Source organism: Pavona decussata, unplaced genomic scaffold (assembly GCF_977016875.1).
Source record: "Pavona decussata unplaced genomic scaffold, jaPavDecu1.1 SCAFFOLD_21, whole genome shotgun sequence".
Taxonomy (NCBI): Eukaryota; Metazoa; Cnidaria; class Anthozoa; order Scleractinia; family Agariciidae; genus Pavona; species Pavona decussata.
In genome coordinates this window covers 856,333-873,856 of record NW_028145444.1, presented here as the reverse complement: position 1 = coordinate 873,856, position 17,524 = coordinate 856,333, and the positions used below count along the sequence as shown (strand labels likewise).

General features: G+C 38.4%; 1 protein-coding gene across 1 annotated transcript; it reads left to right on the top strand.

Annotated features, from left to right (window-relative positions):
* The first annotated feature begins 285 nt into the window (after window positions 1-285).
* Window positions 286-14,193, top strand: LOC146486089 (fibroblast growth factor receptor 4-like). The gene is made up of 15 exons (XM_085098208.1): window positions 286-416; window positions 3,005-3,135; window positions 3,872-4,213; window positions 4,866-5,141; window positions 6,569-6,883; window positions 7,714-7,841; window positions 8,935-9,256; window positions 9,419-9,529; window positions 9,993-10,180; window positions 10,783-10,905; window positions 11,102-11,169; window positions 11,746-11,786; window positions 12,419-12,518; window positions 13,108-13,207; window positions 13,387-14,193. Exons 2-15 carry the CDS (start codon window positions 3,036-3,038, stop codon window positions 13,456-13,458), a joined length of 2,286 nt encoding a protein of 761 aa, XP_084954334.1. The 5' UTR covers window positions 286-416; window positions 3,005-3,035; the 3' UTR covers window positions 13,459-14,193.
* The last annotated feature ends 3,331 nt before the right edge of the window (window positions 14,194-17,524 follow it).

Genomic DNA, 17,524 nt, shown 5'->3' with positions numbered 1-17,524 from the left:
TAATAAAAACCCAAACTCTGTGTTGACACGTCCCTGGCGCTTACATCATTCAGTCGTCAGATTCACGGTCCTCAGAGAACGTGTCTGAGTCTACATAATGCATTTGAATCAGTTTAATTTCAAGGTCTGATTTTGCCAGATGCTAGGCGACATTATTTTGACGGCAACATGAAGACAGTGCGGCCCAGAGACTGTTCCGTTTTCACTGCACCACAAATCTAATTATATGCAAGTTGCTTCCAGTGTTATTTGAGAAAATATAAACAATTTCGAAATTTGTCAAAGCCGGAGTTGATCTCAGTAAATGCAAATATAGAAAGATGATTATAAAACACAGTATAAATAAGCTTTACATACATACTGTCTAGTTTGATGAAATAGCATTCTACTGATGCAGGAGAAAACTGCCTTATCAGGTAAGAAACTTAACTTACTGAGGGGGTTTAAGAAGCTACCACGGCGACGAGAACATCACAAAACAATAGCAGTTAATGATAAAAACAATGGGAAATGCCCCTGCGCGTGCATTATAAATTTGGTACATTTCTTTGCCGAACTCGGCCAAACAACAATGAAGTAAAATAACCAAATTCAAGATTTTGTGGAGAGCGTGCATGAGTACGTGATGGTAACTTTTTCATTCTCTGTCTCAACTTGGACGCCTTTCTGCATATTTTATTTTGTTACTGGTTAGTTCGGCTGCATTGTGACATGTTGAACGAATTGGGGTAATCGCGAAGTGGTACAAATAAGGCCACGTTTTGCTGTTCCGATGTCTAAACTTTTCACTCGAAGTTTGAATTGAAACTCTCCTATTACACTCTCCTATCCACAACGACCGCCATATCCATGTTTTTCTGATGACTCGAACTGAAACTTCTCCAGAACAACCAGCTTTCCCTGCACACCTTTGCAACATGGATATCTATATTTTGTTATTGTCTTTTTTATATTTTCTACAATGGTTTTGTTCTCTTGTCCAATCTTCTTGCCACAGTTGTTCAAAGAGTGGATAACTTTATCCACTGGATAAGCCACTATCCAGCTGCGGATACAATTTACTCCAACGAACGCTTTTGGCAAGATTTCCGCACAATCCTATACTTAACATATGCTTCTACTCTATTCACTAATTATAGGACTATCGGGAAAATCTTGCAGACATTTTATCTGTCGGACAGCGACCTATCCAGTGGATAAAATTATCCGCTCTTTGAACTGGTCTATTATTCATCTTTGAGTGCACCTTCTTTATAACATTTTCAGATCAATAATAACGTTAACCATTCCTGCTGAATATTATAATATCCTGTTCAATTCTCAAGAAAATCACCATTGTATGGAGATTAGACCATAAACGCACTGTAAACAGAGTGCAGCGTTTCTTCCCTTTTTAAACTGTTTATTTTTGCTGCAATCCAGGTTGACAAAGCGGTTGGGACAAATAAGAAAACTTTGGTCTGTTGTCTCAGAGATGTTCTGACAGATTTCCTATGAGAAGGATTAGTGCGATAAATAACATCGATCGCGTGTTGTAAGGAGAGCGAGACTGACGAAAGAGTGCATTAGCATGACGGCAAAGTGCCCCAACTAATCATGTCATCTATTGTTGTGCAGCAGGTAGTATTGTCGTCGAAGCGCAGATAAGAAAGGTTATGACTTCCGCTCATATATATCTGAATGGCTATGTTTAGGTCAGCAATTCGACTTCTGTTGTCATGGCGAGGGCCTAAAAGACGTTTCAGTTAAAATTTGCGCTCTTCTCAGAGTCTGTCCATGTTTTATTTAATGTAATATGTGTTCTCGGATAAAGCTCCCACCTGCAACTTATTGGGAAGTTATGCGTCCATTATACATTTATCCCAACTTTTGGGCAGACTTAAGTCATTCACTTTTGTTTACGGAAACCATGCACATACACGACATTTTTGTCTGTTGTTAAATTACAAAAATGGAGGGATTAAGGGGTGCTCTATAACTACCAGGAGCAATAATCGCAAATCCTATTTATTTTATCATTCCCCTGATTAAATATAAATCATTAGGACGCTGGGAAGCCGTTCAGTTCAGTCAAATTTAGGAAGTTCCGTTGCGGAAAAAAGTCCCAATTAAATTTGGTAATTTCAAACAAAGAGAAGGTCTTCACAACTCCGAGTCGGTAATGTAACCAATAACCCCTCCGGGATTTCTGCTCAGCACGAAAATTAAGTAAACTATTGCGCCAAGACATTGCCCCAAAACATTTATCTGCAAACAGTATACCCAAAGTTGCATCTAAGTGAGAGTGGGAACTAGAGAGTGAAATAATTATTCTCATTCCTCTTTGGTCAATCCTACCTGTTCCGCAAAATTGAAAAACACCTGGATGAAACATGTGGTGGGCATTGTGGTGCTGGAGGTGATGATGAGGAGGAGGAGGAGGAGGAGGAGGACGAGGAGGACGAAAAAAAAATGTGGAGATGGAGGAATTTAGGGATAACCGCCTGTTAACCAACGCATTTTGTTTATGAGATCAAGGCAATAGCCTATGACGTCATCGAAGTTAATTTATCTCCCAGCAAATTAATGAGATTCCCTTGGAAAAAAGAGGAATAAAAAATTTCTTCTATACTTCTACCGATAGACTATTTGGTCGAAAGGCCCCAACATCTATTCGCAGAAACATTTATATTCTTTATCCATCCACCGTCTATCTATCCCTCCAACCTCCTCCTCCAACCACTCCTTTGTCCTCATGTAAAAAAGATATTGGCATTTGCTAACAAATAATCATGCAGTAAAACGTGAGCTTTTAAACCTTTTATAAACAAATGACATCGTCAACACTTTTTTTAATTAATAGTTTTGGATATTTATATATTTTTATGCTGAATATCTCACCATTTTATTTCACCATTTCATTCATTTGTTCGCCTAGTCCATATCATCACGAAAATTAATCAGTTGGTTGTTCAAAAATTCAGGTATTTGTTCATTGAATTTGCTCACTTTACTTTATTTTCAGATAAATCAGGAGAGATAACAGATTATTAAGCATGCTGTTGCTGAACATAAGTTTGGCTTTCCTCGTCTTTCATTCAGTGCTTCGAAGTGCTGCTCCTTACCGCTGCGTCTCAGTTGAATCGCAACACAGATGTATGTAAGACAGTTCACGAGTTCGTGCATGGAGGTCGCTTCATAAGCAGTAAGATCAGTCAGGTTCTTAATTATGACAGAAACATTTTCTCTATAAGGGCGCACAAAACATCCATCTCATAGCTCTTTAATACACAGAGTTATGGAGTAACATCGGACGTCAATGGGGAAGTATCGCGTGTTATTTCAAGTTTGTTACCCCAAGTAGTAACAAGCTAGACAAAAGTCAAAAAATTGATTTCAGTCCTGTCTTCAGCTGTACGCCTGCATACAGAACAGAACAACAAGAAATTGCGACAACTTGCGAAAAATTACATAAGGGGCCACACTTTGAACATAACTGAAAAAAAAAAAAAACAATCTCAATACAGTAGTTTCTGTAAGAGATCTAGATCATTAGTTGGAAACTGGAAAATAACTTTCATCTCCACTAAGCCAAGGCTGTCAGATTCAACGCCAGTCTTAGCCTGAGCTAGAGGTTTGGTAGTACAGAACTTTTCTTTTCAATTTTATCTTCCCGGCACCCCTCTACGTGAAATCTTCCTGTCCAATTATAAATTAAACCTCATCAGTTGTTTCAATCTCTGAGCACGGAATGTTCAAAGTTGGAGTCATAATTTCCTATCCTATCCTCTTAAGCTCAAAGCTTATTTAAACTCAAATAAAAGAGATAATTAATTTTCCAAAATAAGGTGACTTATTAACGCTGGCTGTTTACTTTCTAATAATCTGACAGATTCCAATTCTCCTACTTTGGCGATCAACACTGTTGAATTCCCGGATGAAAGCATCTTACCTATTGGCTACAATGTAACAATCGTTTGCACCAGCAATATCTCAAAGCAATTTTTCGGAAGCGTTTGCAATGGTCAGCCGTATTGGATACAATTCTTTTTTAATGATGAAGATTTTTCCAGAACAGAGTGTGGAGGTGGTGATGAATGCGTTGATAGCGAAGATAGCAAAGTGTGCACGTTTTCGATCAAAAATGCCACAATGAACCATTCTGGACGTTACACATGCTGGACTCACAACGAAATGGCGTGTACAGAGGGAACAGTCAGCCTGGATTTTAGAGGTATAATGCTCTAACTCTTTTAGTACAATTTGCATTCCATTCATTCAACGCTACCCTTGTCTTTTCTTTGCTTCCATGGTCGTCCTACAGGTTGTTTATCTTTAACCCTAATGTCCTAATATCAACCTGTATATTCCCTTCACTTCTCTCCATATATTTCTAGTTGGGAGAACTTTTCTGATCATTTTCTTTATTCTCATGACCTGAATGGTGACTGTAGGGAGAAAACAGATGCTAGACACGGTTAGGGTGCAAAAGGTTAATTATAGATCCAAATGGATCTGATCATCATGGCATCTAATATGAGTGGTTTGCAACCAATCCCTGATAATGGCATGGCGGCCATGTTGGATGACAAAACAAAAGGTTCTGTAATCCATCATGGCTGCCACACCATTGTGTTTTGATCTTTAGTGATTGGTTGCAAACCACCTATAGCTATAGGGATAAGTACTGTTTCATCTTGTTCCCGACCATCTCAGGCTATGATCTAAGTGCTTGAAAAAACTTACCTCAATGGCACTGTTTAACTCTCAACTTCAACACTGCTCCGTGCCACGGATTTATACATCAGATAAAACAAATGAAATGACTCATGCTAACAATGATAACTAATACTAATATCAAATATATATTTTCCGCTTAATTAAAGAACCATTACCGCCGAAATTCGTTGTCGATCTACCAAAGCAGCTACATGTAAGGACCGGGAGTAAAGCAAATCTGACCTGCCAGGCGTCAGGGAATCCCCGCCCAGTCATCTCGTGGTTTAAGAATGGTCAACGCGTGACAAGTTCTTCCATAAAAGGAGTCAAGAGTTTTTCGAAGTTAAGTTTTGATTCGGTCAGCATAAATGATGAAGGAGAGTACTGGTGCGAGGCAGACAGCCTTATAGGATGGAACAGATCGTCAACTACAGCTTTAACAGGTAGATAATTATGCAAGAATACGGTAAAAACTCCATTAAGCCCTCTTTCTAACAATCCCCCTGTTTAGACGCCATGATAACAGCCGCAGATGAAGTATTCTAAAACTCAGGCATAGCAGCGGTATGTAGTTAATCTATAGAAAAGTTTGGCTTTAATGCCAAAACTTAGCGACAATAACCCATTAGTGCTATGTTTTAGTTGTGTTGTAAAATTTGCAAGAGCTAATTCAAGTTTTGTTCCAAACTCTTACTCTCTACTTGGGGATTAATTACTGTGCTGTAGTTGAATCCCTTTAAAGTCACCATTGTTGAACCATAAAGGTGTGGCCGCATCGTGTGTCGGATAACCCGATTGCGTGAACGTCTGTTCGAACCAAGATAGTCAAAATAAGCACATGATTTGGGAGGAGCTGCACTGGACATAAAGGACATAATTCATTCATTCATTCATTCATTCATTTACCTACTTTAACGGAGAATAGGGCTATGAAATTAGAACTCGAATATAAATGTAAGATAAACGCAAAGCAGAATAGTCGTCGAAATCGCAGTACATATGACAATTCGTCGAAAGCACCCGCGGTTCCTTATTATTATTAACGGTGGGATGGGAGCCGACTGCAATTGTTTTCTCAAACGCCTAGCCGAGAAGCTCTCAGAAAAGAATGAGGAACCTTATCACATTACTATCACTTGGATTAGAACATTGCTTTCTTTTGAGATTTTAAAGTCGGTACACACATGCGTACGAGGCTCCAGGACACCTTTTCACAAAATTCCATTTGGGGATTTCATTGATGACTGCCGCTTAAACGCTAGCCAAGCGTGTCTCCGCTAATTTTAGAAAGTGAATGATGGCGTGACGTTGTAAATTAGTATTTTAGGATCTTTTTAACAACTTTTTTATTTCATCAAAATTTTAGTCTTACTATTGTTAAAAAATTGTGCTTGAAAATAGCTCTGTTGTACTTGGAAATAGTCGCTTTTTTTTTAATCGAAATGAATTTTAAATATTGAATTGTAAATAGGTTTTAATAGCTCTTTTTTTCTACTTTTAACTTGTAAATATCAATTTTGCTTGGAATATTATAATAAAGAAAGATTTTATTTTATTATTATTATTATTATTATTATTATTATTATTATTATTATTATTATTATTATTATTATTACTGAAAATTTAACAGCCACTATAAAATAGTGCGACGTTGGCACACTCCGACTACTTCTCCTGACGTCACACTGACCGGTTGCGGACGTCTCGGGAAACCGACTTCCGTTTAAACGGTGTCTAAAAATAAATTAAGTGAAACTCACATATCCCCATCCAACGCCCTTAATTAGTTTCCCGCTATGTCCCCTTATTTTTTCTTAGTTGTGCATATATACCGGGAGTGCCTTTATTAATTTTATTACATTTTTTTTAGTTCTTTGGAAGCCAATCTTCAGAATGCATCCTCAAAATATTTCTACATACCTCAATGATGGTGTTACTACGGTAACCCTCAAATGTGCTGCAGATGGATTTCCACGTCCAGTGATTAGTTGGCTGGAAAATAGTTCGACAGTCATCAATGAAAGTGTAATCCAAAATGACAGCGTTTCCTCCCTCGTCCTTACATTCCGCGCGAGGAAGAAGACACCAAAATATCGATGCATGGCAAGGAATTCTGTGGGGATAGTTTTCTCCAAGGAGGCAACATTAACAATCTCAGAGAGACCTACAAAATCTTCAAAGGAAGGTAGGCTCAAACCTTCAAAATATCATTATGCTGTAAAAGGGCTTAGCAAGACTCTCGAGACGACTGCAACTACTTTTAAAAATCATTAATGATACGTTTGAGACGGGAGTAGAGTACGGAATACGGTCAATAGAACGCGACAATAACCCTCGATTAGTTCTAAAGCTAAATACGCCGAGACTTAAATAAAAGTACGTGAACTATGATCATCCGGGTGAGTGTAGTCCTGAGAAGGACTGTTTGAGGTGGCATTGACTGCCGTTTCGACAACCTGAGAGGAAGTTATCTTCAGAGGCAAGTAAATTGTGGAACGTCAGTAGATTGTATAAGTGTCTCTGGTTGTTAACCTGATTGGTCAACGAAGTAGAGATGTTGTTGGTCGTTTGTTAGTTAAGACTTGATATTATTGGCTGTGAAGACTGTAAAAAGTGATTGGTGCGTTTCTATCTGTCTTCCGTAAGTCAAAAGTCCGTCGGTCTATTGTTAGTAAAATTGTCTATTGTTTGTCTGTTTTGTTGATGTTATCAATAAGTCGCGTTTCCAGTTCATATTTAACAATTTTAGACAGCAACGTCGAGGTCAATCGAGAGCAACGAAGTCATCAATTTTTTAGCAAAAATAAAATGGCTCATTTATTTGTTTTAGCTAGTTGTTTTCTGAGTTCCGCAATTTTCCTTGCACACATCATCAAGGCAGTCAAAAACTAGGACGTCAGTGAAGCCAGTCAGTTTGCAAGCTTGTCTAATAGTTGGTCATTGAAATATTCTGAGGGATATTAGATTGTGTAACTGTTCACTTTATTAATACGCTGTTTCTTTGATTTTATGCAGCGGACAGTATAGCTACTGTTCTTTGGTTTTCTGTCAGCATCGGAGTGGCCATTGTTCTTCTCTTTATGATGATGCTCCTCTTCAAACAAAAACGGTGGAGGAGAGCTAAATATCAGCTCAATGTGGAGGTAAGGAAAGATTACTTTTAACATGCTCGGCTCAAGTTTAAATTGGTGTGATTGAACTGTTCCAAAAAAATTGATAATCAAACACAGCTGCCAGTCTGGCTAAAGCAAGCACTTTACTTAAAGGCCCACCTTCACCCAAGAGTCATTGCGGTCGTTTGTTTTTGTTTTGAAATGCTGTATTGTTCAAACGCGTAATCTTATTGGCTATACGAACTCAAGCGGTTCATGCGGGTTTCCTCTACGACTCGTGCTGGAGGGAAAGAATATTCGTGATCGCTATTTGCTTTCTCACTCGACTCCCGCTCAAATAAAATGGGGGGGGGGGGGGGGGGGGCTCATATATGAAAACTGTTCCTCGGCGCGCAATACATCTTGGGTGAATGTGGGCCTTTCATTAGATATAAAACGTTAACCTAATAACGTTGGTAGTTGGAATTCTGGTTCAGGTTCCAATGTGTTTTCCTTTGACGACAAACTCTGCTGCATACTAAGTGATAACGGCCCAAGTTATTACTGGAAATTAACCCGCAAAAGTGAAAATTAATAATATACTGAGAGAGATTGAACGAGATGTTCTATTTCAATTGGTAAACGTCCGCATGCCGTTCCTATCGTAAAGGTTCCTTATCTTGAGCTTCACGTAAACTAACAGAACAAAGTTTAATAAAGTGACAGCTACTGGTTCACATTTAGCATACCTTGTGAAAGTCAAACTTCATTTCGCTTCCTTGTACTATCTTTCATATCTTAGTAAAAGCTGTCTGTTTCTCAGTTATCTTTCGTGGAATAAAAAAGAAAAAAAAGCTGGCTTATTCGTTACCTGATAATTTGGTTACGCTAATATAAAACCTCCAATAAATTCTCGCTTAGCCGGTGAAAACAAAAACAGTCCTTGTCGCGTTGAAACTGGTAAACAGGAGACGGCAACTGACGCCATAAAAGGCGCGAAAACTGTGATCACGTGGTTATTTTAGTGTTCTACTTTGGCTAAAAGCTTTATACCCTCTTTCCGACGCTCCGGATTTCTTTCACTCCTCTCCTAGCTTTCTCCTGTTGAAAATTTTAACTTGTTTTATTGTCCTTCCTGGAACAGATGGCCAAACAACAGGAACTTCTCCAGCTCCAAGTAACAAAGGACATGGATATCATAAACCAGCTGCGAAATAGACAATCAAGCGTCAATGCGAGTTTAATTCAAGACGGTACACAGTCCATCATGGAAGGACAAGAAGTCATTGACAACGAGTTGTACTTACAAGAAATGGTCGTTGTTGACAGAAACTGGGAAATTCCTAGAAACAGGCTCATTATCAGCACAGAGAAGCTGGGTGGAGGAGAGTTTGGCATCGTAAATAAAGGAGTGTACATACGAACGGACGGACATGAGCTTCCCGTGGCGGTTAAACGACTCAAAGGTTTGTTCAGTCTCAGTTACGTAGCGGGTTATCAGTGAGCTCAACTACTATTCTAGAGGAAGTTTTAAGTACCCTGACCGATAAACAACATGCTGCTGGCCCTATTTCAAGGTAAATGAAAAATCTCGTCGTTTTACTTCTCTTTTACATTTACATTGGCAGATAACGCAGACCAACAAGAGCGAATGTCTCTCATCCGAGAGTTGGAAACCCTAATACTCGTGGGCCGCCATCCTAATATCGTGAGCTTAGTTGGGGCTTGCACATTTGGAGGTAAGATCAAATAAAGGTCTTCTCCAATATACAGTCAATCCATTAGCCTCTAAATGTCAATCAAAATACAAACTTCCATTTCTTGTCAATTTTTCATGGAAACTGGTATTTTCTTATCAATCAGAACATCGCAGACCGTAAAACTAAGCTAAATACTTACACTAATTCCTAATTAATATATTGTCAATTACCAAAGTCAGTGTATCTACTAACTGAATGCAACTGACTGACTAAATGATTGACCTATTGAGTGTGTAAACTGAGCGACTGATTGGTTGGTTGATTGGTTGATGGATCGATCGACCAATTGATTAAATGATTTAGTGATCGAGATTGATTGACTGATTGATTGATTCGCTGAATGACTGACTGGCTGACTGACTAATTGATTGATTGATTGATTGATTGATTGATTGATTGTTTGACTGACTGACTGACTACCTTTTGTCCTTTTTTGTTTCAGAACCTCTATGTGTTGTGATTGAGTTTGTTTCCGGTGGAAGTCTTGACAAGCTACTCGAAGCAAGTCATGTTCAACCAGAAAGCCCAGACCCACCTTACACTAACATATGGTCGAAGCTGACCGAGAGAGAACTGTTAAGCATTGCATCAGACGTTGCGAATGGCATGAAACACTTGGAAAGAAAACAAGTAAACAGAATCGTGGTTTTCGTGAATGTGTGCAGTATTTTAAAACGGCTAGCTAGCCTTCCTTGGCAGTCGCATTTAAAAAAAAATAACTGAGTTCGGATTCTGTTTTACCCGATTTCCTTTCAGGTTATTTTGCCCTTTAGTACACATTTTAGGCCCTTGACGTCATTAGTGTACCGGCCCTTAAGTTAATCTTTCAAGTGATTGGTCTAGAGTTTATAGTCAGTTAAAAGTTACAGAAGACCATAATGAAGCATTGTGATTATAAATCGTTGTCGTAAGCGCAAACTCATTGGTGACAATTTGACATAGTGTAGTCCAAAACACAAACATGTAAATAGAGCTTTTATTGGTTCTTGTTTTACTTGCAACTTGTTGAGAAAATGACACCAGAGCGTATTGTAGCAAAACGGAAAAAAGCAGGCTTTTTGAAACCCATTTGAGATCAGCCCTAATATTTGCTTAAACATCAAAAAATAAACAATAAACAAAGCTTATTGTAATTTTTATCACTCTTCCTATCACTCACAAAGCAAATAGAAGTGAATTAAATGTATCAGCGCTACTATGAATGACACTTGTTTTCCTTTACCCACCCTTAGTGTATTCATCGCGACCTGGCCTCCAGGAATGTCTTGATAGGAAAAGGCTTGGTAGCGAAAGTGGCAGATTTTGGTATGGCACGTGACATATCAACAGATGGCCAATACATCAAGACCACAGAGGTAGATAACGTATCACTTCTAAGGAATAATGTACGCGTATTTTGAGTACTCTCAATGGTGTAATAATATGATAAGGCTTTTTGAGCATTGTTTTATTTAAAGGGAACAAATTTTAAGTCTGAGCCAGACTATTAAACAAAAAACAAAGTGCAGCTTAGTGTCTTTAACTCCAAAACGTTCCTTCTGCTTCAACAAGGGACGAATTCCGTGGCTGTGGATGTCTATGGAAGGTTTACGAGGGATCAGTACAATCAAGGGAGATGTGTAAGTTGAACAAAATATGCCTAATGCCGTGATAATGAACTTTTAACTCGGTACGCGACAGAAGCAGTGCAGAGATATGAATTTTTAAAGAGGTAAAGACTGCTCAATTGTTCCTGAAAGAAGTATATATAAAATGAAAATCACAGAGAAATGAGGGTTCAGATTTGTTTTCGTTATCCCATTCTCGAGACATGTAGAATACTACGTGTTCTTCCTTAAGTATCGATTATTGATAGTCTAGTAAACTTTAAAACATTTGGACATTGAAATGTGGTATAATGGTACACAGTTTATGCAAGTGTGAAAAAAGTTTGCGGATTGAAACTATGGGCATCATTCCTCTTTTTCCAATCAGATAATTGAGAGAATATAGCTGCCTCCGTTCCCCCCCCCCCCCCCTCCCACCCCCTCCACCAATCTCGGCTAAACAAATTTCGATTCCCAGTCATTGTGTGTAAGGCTAAGTAAGGGTAAGGGTAAGTACTTATTCATTACCATTTAAGTTTGCTCATTTATTTTGCACTTTAATTAAAATTGTGACCATAATTAATACCTCCGCAATCTTAATCTCATCAGGTGGTCATTTGGAGTTGTTCTCTGGGAAATAGTTACCCTTGGTAAGTCCTAACCTATCTTATACAACTATTAGCTGGGGGAGGATGTTCGGTGGATTTGTGCGGTTGAAATAACAAGGTAGTGATAGAGTAGTGTCCTCTATCTAAAACGATCACTCAGTCACTCTTTAATCAAACAATTTCTAACATTATAATGAAGCCTGTTTTTTATTACGTTTATGTTATCTGGACTTTGTGTGACAAAGAAAGTCTTGGCCGGGTACTAAGGCTGCAAAAAAGGGTGCAAGAACCATTTTCAACGATGACTCAATGGCCTCTTCTGTTTCACTGTTAAACCGCTTAAAATAGTTTCCGTTCTGTGAAGATGCAAAAGTACTGACAAGGGTTCGAGGAGTTCTGCTTTGATATCTTAACGGATTCCCCAAGTTTATTAATAGTTTAAATAGAAGAAGCAATAGGTACTCAAGGTACAATTCAGTTTGCCCTCTGTATAAAAGACAGACTGAAGAAGGCAGAACCTTTACAGTATCCCCAACATAGAACAGCCTGTCAATTGCCATAGAAAGAAGGGATCAGTTAGCACTTCTCGAAATTGTTTATCGACCTTCTTATAGTTAAGTGTTTTACTTTTTCTCTGAGCAAGCCTTGGTTTATTTTATCGTGTGTCTTATCAGGTGAGCTGCCTTACAGGGGTGTGAAGGGCGTGGTCGAGCTTCATGAATTACTGCAAGATGGTGTAAGACTGGAGAAACCAGCCCATTGTTCTCAACAGCTGTGAGTAGAGTAAATTAATTGTATTATATAAATCAACTGCTATTTTATGTCGAATAACTGACATGTAATTAAGTTATAGCTTGTAACATATGCAGACATTAAAGAAGTGTGCTTTTCTTGTTGTTTATCGGTAAAGTCACGATTCTAGTTTTTCTAATACCTTTGGCAAGAGGTAATTTGTCCTTCTTACCAAAGTTTTCCCTGGCCTCAAGTGCTTTCCTTCAAGAAATTGTTGGCCGACCAACGAGGAGTTCAAACCACGCGAGGAACGCCTCTCGATTCCCTCAGGCCACTGGGAAACGCAAAGCACGTAACAAGCACAAACACATATTATATACATACAATTCTTAGAATTCTTCTTAGCCTAGAAGGGATTCATGGGCTCAGCCCAAGAACTGATATTTCGCCATCTATCAACAATTAATAATTACCTTTATGCACGGTGGTGTTTTAAAAGATAACAGTACGAAGGTCATGTGTGCATAACTTAAAAAATGCTTTATTTTTCATTCCTCGTGTGTTAAGGGTTGAATGTACCCAAACATTAGTCATAACATGAATTTAATTCCTTTAATTCGATCTCGTTTAGTTATGACGTCATGTTACGGTGTTGGCAGCAGTCTCCTGATGACCGGCCAACCTTTGAAGAACTTCATGTAATACTACAGGAAATACTTCATGAAAAGGAGGTTAGGAAGCTTATAATAGTTGTTATAACACTGTTTTTTTTTTTTATATAAAATAGTGGTGCATAACTAAACAGCGTTCTCGCTTCGTAAATTAGTTGCCACAAATTGTGGCAGTAAACATATATATATATATTTTTTTTCTCGTTACGCTAAGCTTCATTTCTTTCGTTCTTTGACAGAGAACATACATCAACGTCTCCTTCTTCGAGGAACAGCAGCCCAATGATCCTGAAGGAGCGCTTATAATATGATGAAAACTATTTCAAGGAATGGAGATTTTAAAGCTCAGAGAAAGCGTCTATTTTAGGGCCCGTCTTCAATAGGTAGACTACTTTAAAATATACTGTAGTTTAGCAGACTCCTACCCAGTCGCTATTTACGTGTTTTGCGGGTTGAGAAGATTGGATACGAGGATGGATTGAGGCGCGCAGGGTGTCATGGGACACCCCGCGCATCCTCCTATCCAATCTTCTCACCCCACAAAACACGTAAATAGCGACTGGGTAGGAGTCTGGCAGTTTAGTAAGACCTTTCACTTCTAGTTATACTTGATAATGAGGTGACCCCAGAAATTCGTGCATAGTGTTCTAATATCGAGAAAGTTTTGAAATTTCTCCTTGGTGTATAACAAATTCGTTTTAGAGACGACATGAATATCTCAAAATTCCACAATTGGACGTTTTTTCTTCGCATTTCATAAAATATACACAAATGATAGAGAAAGCAAAAGAAACTTTTAATTTACTGTAACTATCGAGCTGAAACATGATCTTGAAAAGGCGCGTACTTAAGACTTACTGCATGATTTGCGAGCGCTGGAAAGATTAAATTAAATTGGAAGTCTTTGACCATGTGCGCTTAACGCAAGGCTCTAGCGTATTAAAATAACTGTTTAATTTTTTATCAATATTTATCAATTATATGTAGATGATAAGTAAATGTTGTGTGCCGCGCATGTAGCAGTACAGATTTTAAATTTTTTATTATACCAGTAAATAAGTCAAATAAACATAAGACAAAAAAGTTTAATTTGTTTGTGGTATTCTTTGATTTCTCCTGTTTCACATACAAAATAAAGTTCGCATCACAACGTGATCTATTCAGTAAACCGCGTAATTAAATTAGAATAGGTCTGCGACACTGACTTCTTTTATTTTCCATTTTTTCTTCCTTGCATATGGAATTTCCAGACTGATATCCTTGGCAACTTGTATCGCTGTTGCAGTTTTGCTCTGTTGTTTTATTTCCAGTTCTGTTCGGTTTCCTTACTTTTTCTCCATGCGTCTCCTTTTCTCTGTGGTGGCGTTATATTGAATTTCTAAGATTTTAAACCCAGCTGGAATCAGAGAGAGTGCAGCCTTATCGACTTCGTACACGCGTGTGCAGTGTACTGTAAAGTGGATGAAAGGGAAATTAATGGATAAGGTAACCCTTTTGGCGCACACACACAGAGGATAGAGACCCATTGATTGGTGTTATTTTGGTTTAGCATCTGTATATTTATAAAGATCCGTGTAGAGCACACCAAACAATGTCAGAGAAATGTACTATTCGACAACTTTCAACTGAACGATGAGGCTTAAGAATGTCATCCGGCCCATAAACTCCAAAATGTCGCGAGTTTAAAAACCGACTTTAACATTGTTGCTCCGTAACACCGACTAAGGCCGAAGATTTGATAACGTTGTGTTTTAATTTAACGTGTTTTTTTTTCTTTCAAGTCAGTCGAGAGACCGAAACGTTTAAAATTGTGTTATATCCATACCTGGCTGCAATTTTAGTATTTTTTTTTAATATGGGGTTTCGCTCAGTTTAATTTATGTGCTATGTTTCAGTATTAAATTGATAAGGTTCACTTATGTATGATCTCAGTCGCCCTAAAGTTGCATTTATGCAACCTTTATAAAATATTAATAAAATTGGAATAGTGAATGTGACTTAGGGTCATATTCGCTATGCTTGTCGTAGAAGTCTCCTTTTTTTCAATGTTGTGTAAGGAGTCGTGTAACGTACCATTGCTGATGGTTACCGGTGAGGTTTACGATTGGGCCCCAAAGGCAGGCAGGTAAGTAAAAAGAGTGAATTAGTCCACAAGCGCAGGTGTGTTTACTGCTTCAGCTGATGTTACACGTGTGTCGCACTCCTATTGTGTTGTTATTGCCAGTTACACGATGACATGAAAAATAAAAAAACCTGAAGACACAGATAAATAGGCCTTATCACGGTTTTCGACGTCATTTTGACGGGTAGTCAAACAGGCTTGAAATAACAGTGTTTGTATGGAAATCCGATGTCAAATAATTTTCATAAAACATCGCTTCTGAAAAATTCATGAATTGGAAACTTTTAGCACCAGGAAAAGGATGTTAAGAACAAAATTGGAGGGATGTAGCTGTGACAGAAAGCGTCCAGTCGTGTTTTAAACTTTCCATACATTTCCCTGTATTTTTTCCCACGAACTATTTTCATAGCAGCTCACGGCTGGCTCGCTTTACAGACAAATGTATGGAAAGTTCAAAACACGACTGGACGCTTTCTGTCACAGCTACATCCCTCCAATTTTGTTCTTAAAATCCTTTTTCTAATGCCAAAAGTTCCCAATTTATGAATTTTTCAGAAGCGATGTTTAACTGTTAATTCAAGCCTGTTTGCCTACCCGTCAAAATGGCGTCGAAAACCGTGATAAGGCCTATTACGTTACGCCCCTTTCTCCCGACTGGAATTGGGATTTTAATCAAATAACTCTACCAGAATCACTCTACGCCACTTGCATTTTTGGATAACCCCCTTTTGACAACCCCCTCCCCCCCCCCCCCCCCCCCGCCTGCTTGTGTGAGAATGGGCTAATTGAAAATTTTGGGGTCATGGTCCCTACTCCGGGATCGGGTTTCTCCGTTCTTTCCCGCACCCCCTTTCCCTCACCAGGCAAGGCTTCTTTTCCCAGGAATGTAAGTGAAAAGGTTATTACCAGCTTTGCCATGGACTTAATTTTAAGAATTTACGACATTTTTAATTAACTGAAATAGAAAAAATATATATTTTCGCTCGGAGAGGGATTCCAACCAGAGACCGCTCCGAGGGCACTGACGCCTCACACTGAAGGCGTGTCCTCACTTGGTAGATGCACATGGTTGTAAAAGGAGTATAATTCGTTTTAAGTTAGTGAACAAAAGGGTTGGCACCGGGTGGAGCCTATCTATATAAGACTTCATCGAGTATCTGCTTCTAACTTATATTTCATATCTGAAGCTTTTCTTTTTGTATGGAACCATTGATTATGATGTAAAAATGGCATTGAATTTGGCTGAACGTTGTCGAGTAGTCACTGTCACTTAAGGTCCGTTTAAAAGGTTTCAACATTTGACCAACATTCGTTCAACAAACGTTGAAAGGATTTTGGACAAATGTTGAAGGGAGTGTTCAACGGCTTTAACGCCATTTAACATATTCGAGGGCAAAGGAAATGTTGAATTGATGTTGATGGAAGTTTAAACCAATTTAAATTTGATTCAACACGTTTTTAACAAGCTTTTAACATATTTTACAGTTTCAACAATGTTGAACGACCTATTCAAACGCCCCCAACATTTGGTTTAACAGTCGAGAGTGTTGAAAGCATGTTGAAGCAAATGTTGAAACCGTTTAAACGGGCCCTTAGGATGATTGAGGGAGCGTTCATCATTTGAATTCCTAAGACTGATTATATCATGACGGAGGCTTAGGAGAAATTAGAGAGGATAAATAAATAAGAGCTAAGAAATGAAGAATCTTAACAGTGATGAAAAGGATTTCAAAGCTCGATTCTAAATCGTAATGAATCTAGCCTGCGAGAAAGCTCTCTGTTAGATTAGCCGCAAGAGGATTGAGAAGGAGGGCTCACCTATAATCCTTGCGCAGCTAACCTTACAGAGAGCTTGCTCGCAGGCTGCGCTGAAACAACAGAACCAAGCTGCTATGGCGATACAAGCTGCCTGGCGAGGAAAAAGAAAGGAAAAAAGGAAAAGAAAACAGGAAAGAAAAAAAAGATAAAAAGTGATTTGGATGCGCAAAAAAGATGTTCAGAAACCGTTTGTTGTTTTAATTTTTATTAAATTACACCACCGCACAGATATCCTGGTGACGTTAAATTTATTCTGTAAGTGAAACAGCGACGAAACTTTCATGTGTGATGTTTTTTTGACTTAGTTATATGTACACTCTTTTTTTATATAAGTACGTCTAATTTTGAGTCTGAGGCTGAACGTTCTTATTATTATTGTTGGCAATTTGAGCTTGTAAAGTTCTTTTATAGTATTTTAATAAATATATGCGGACGTG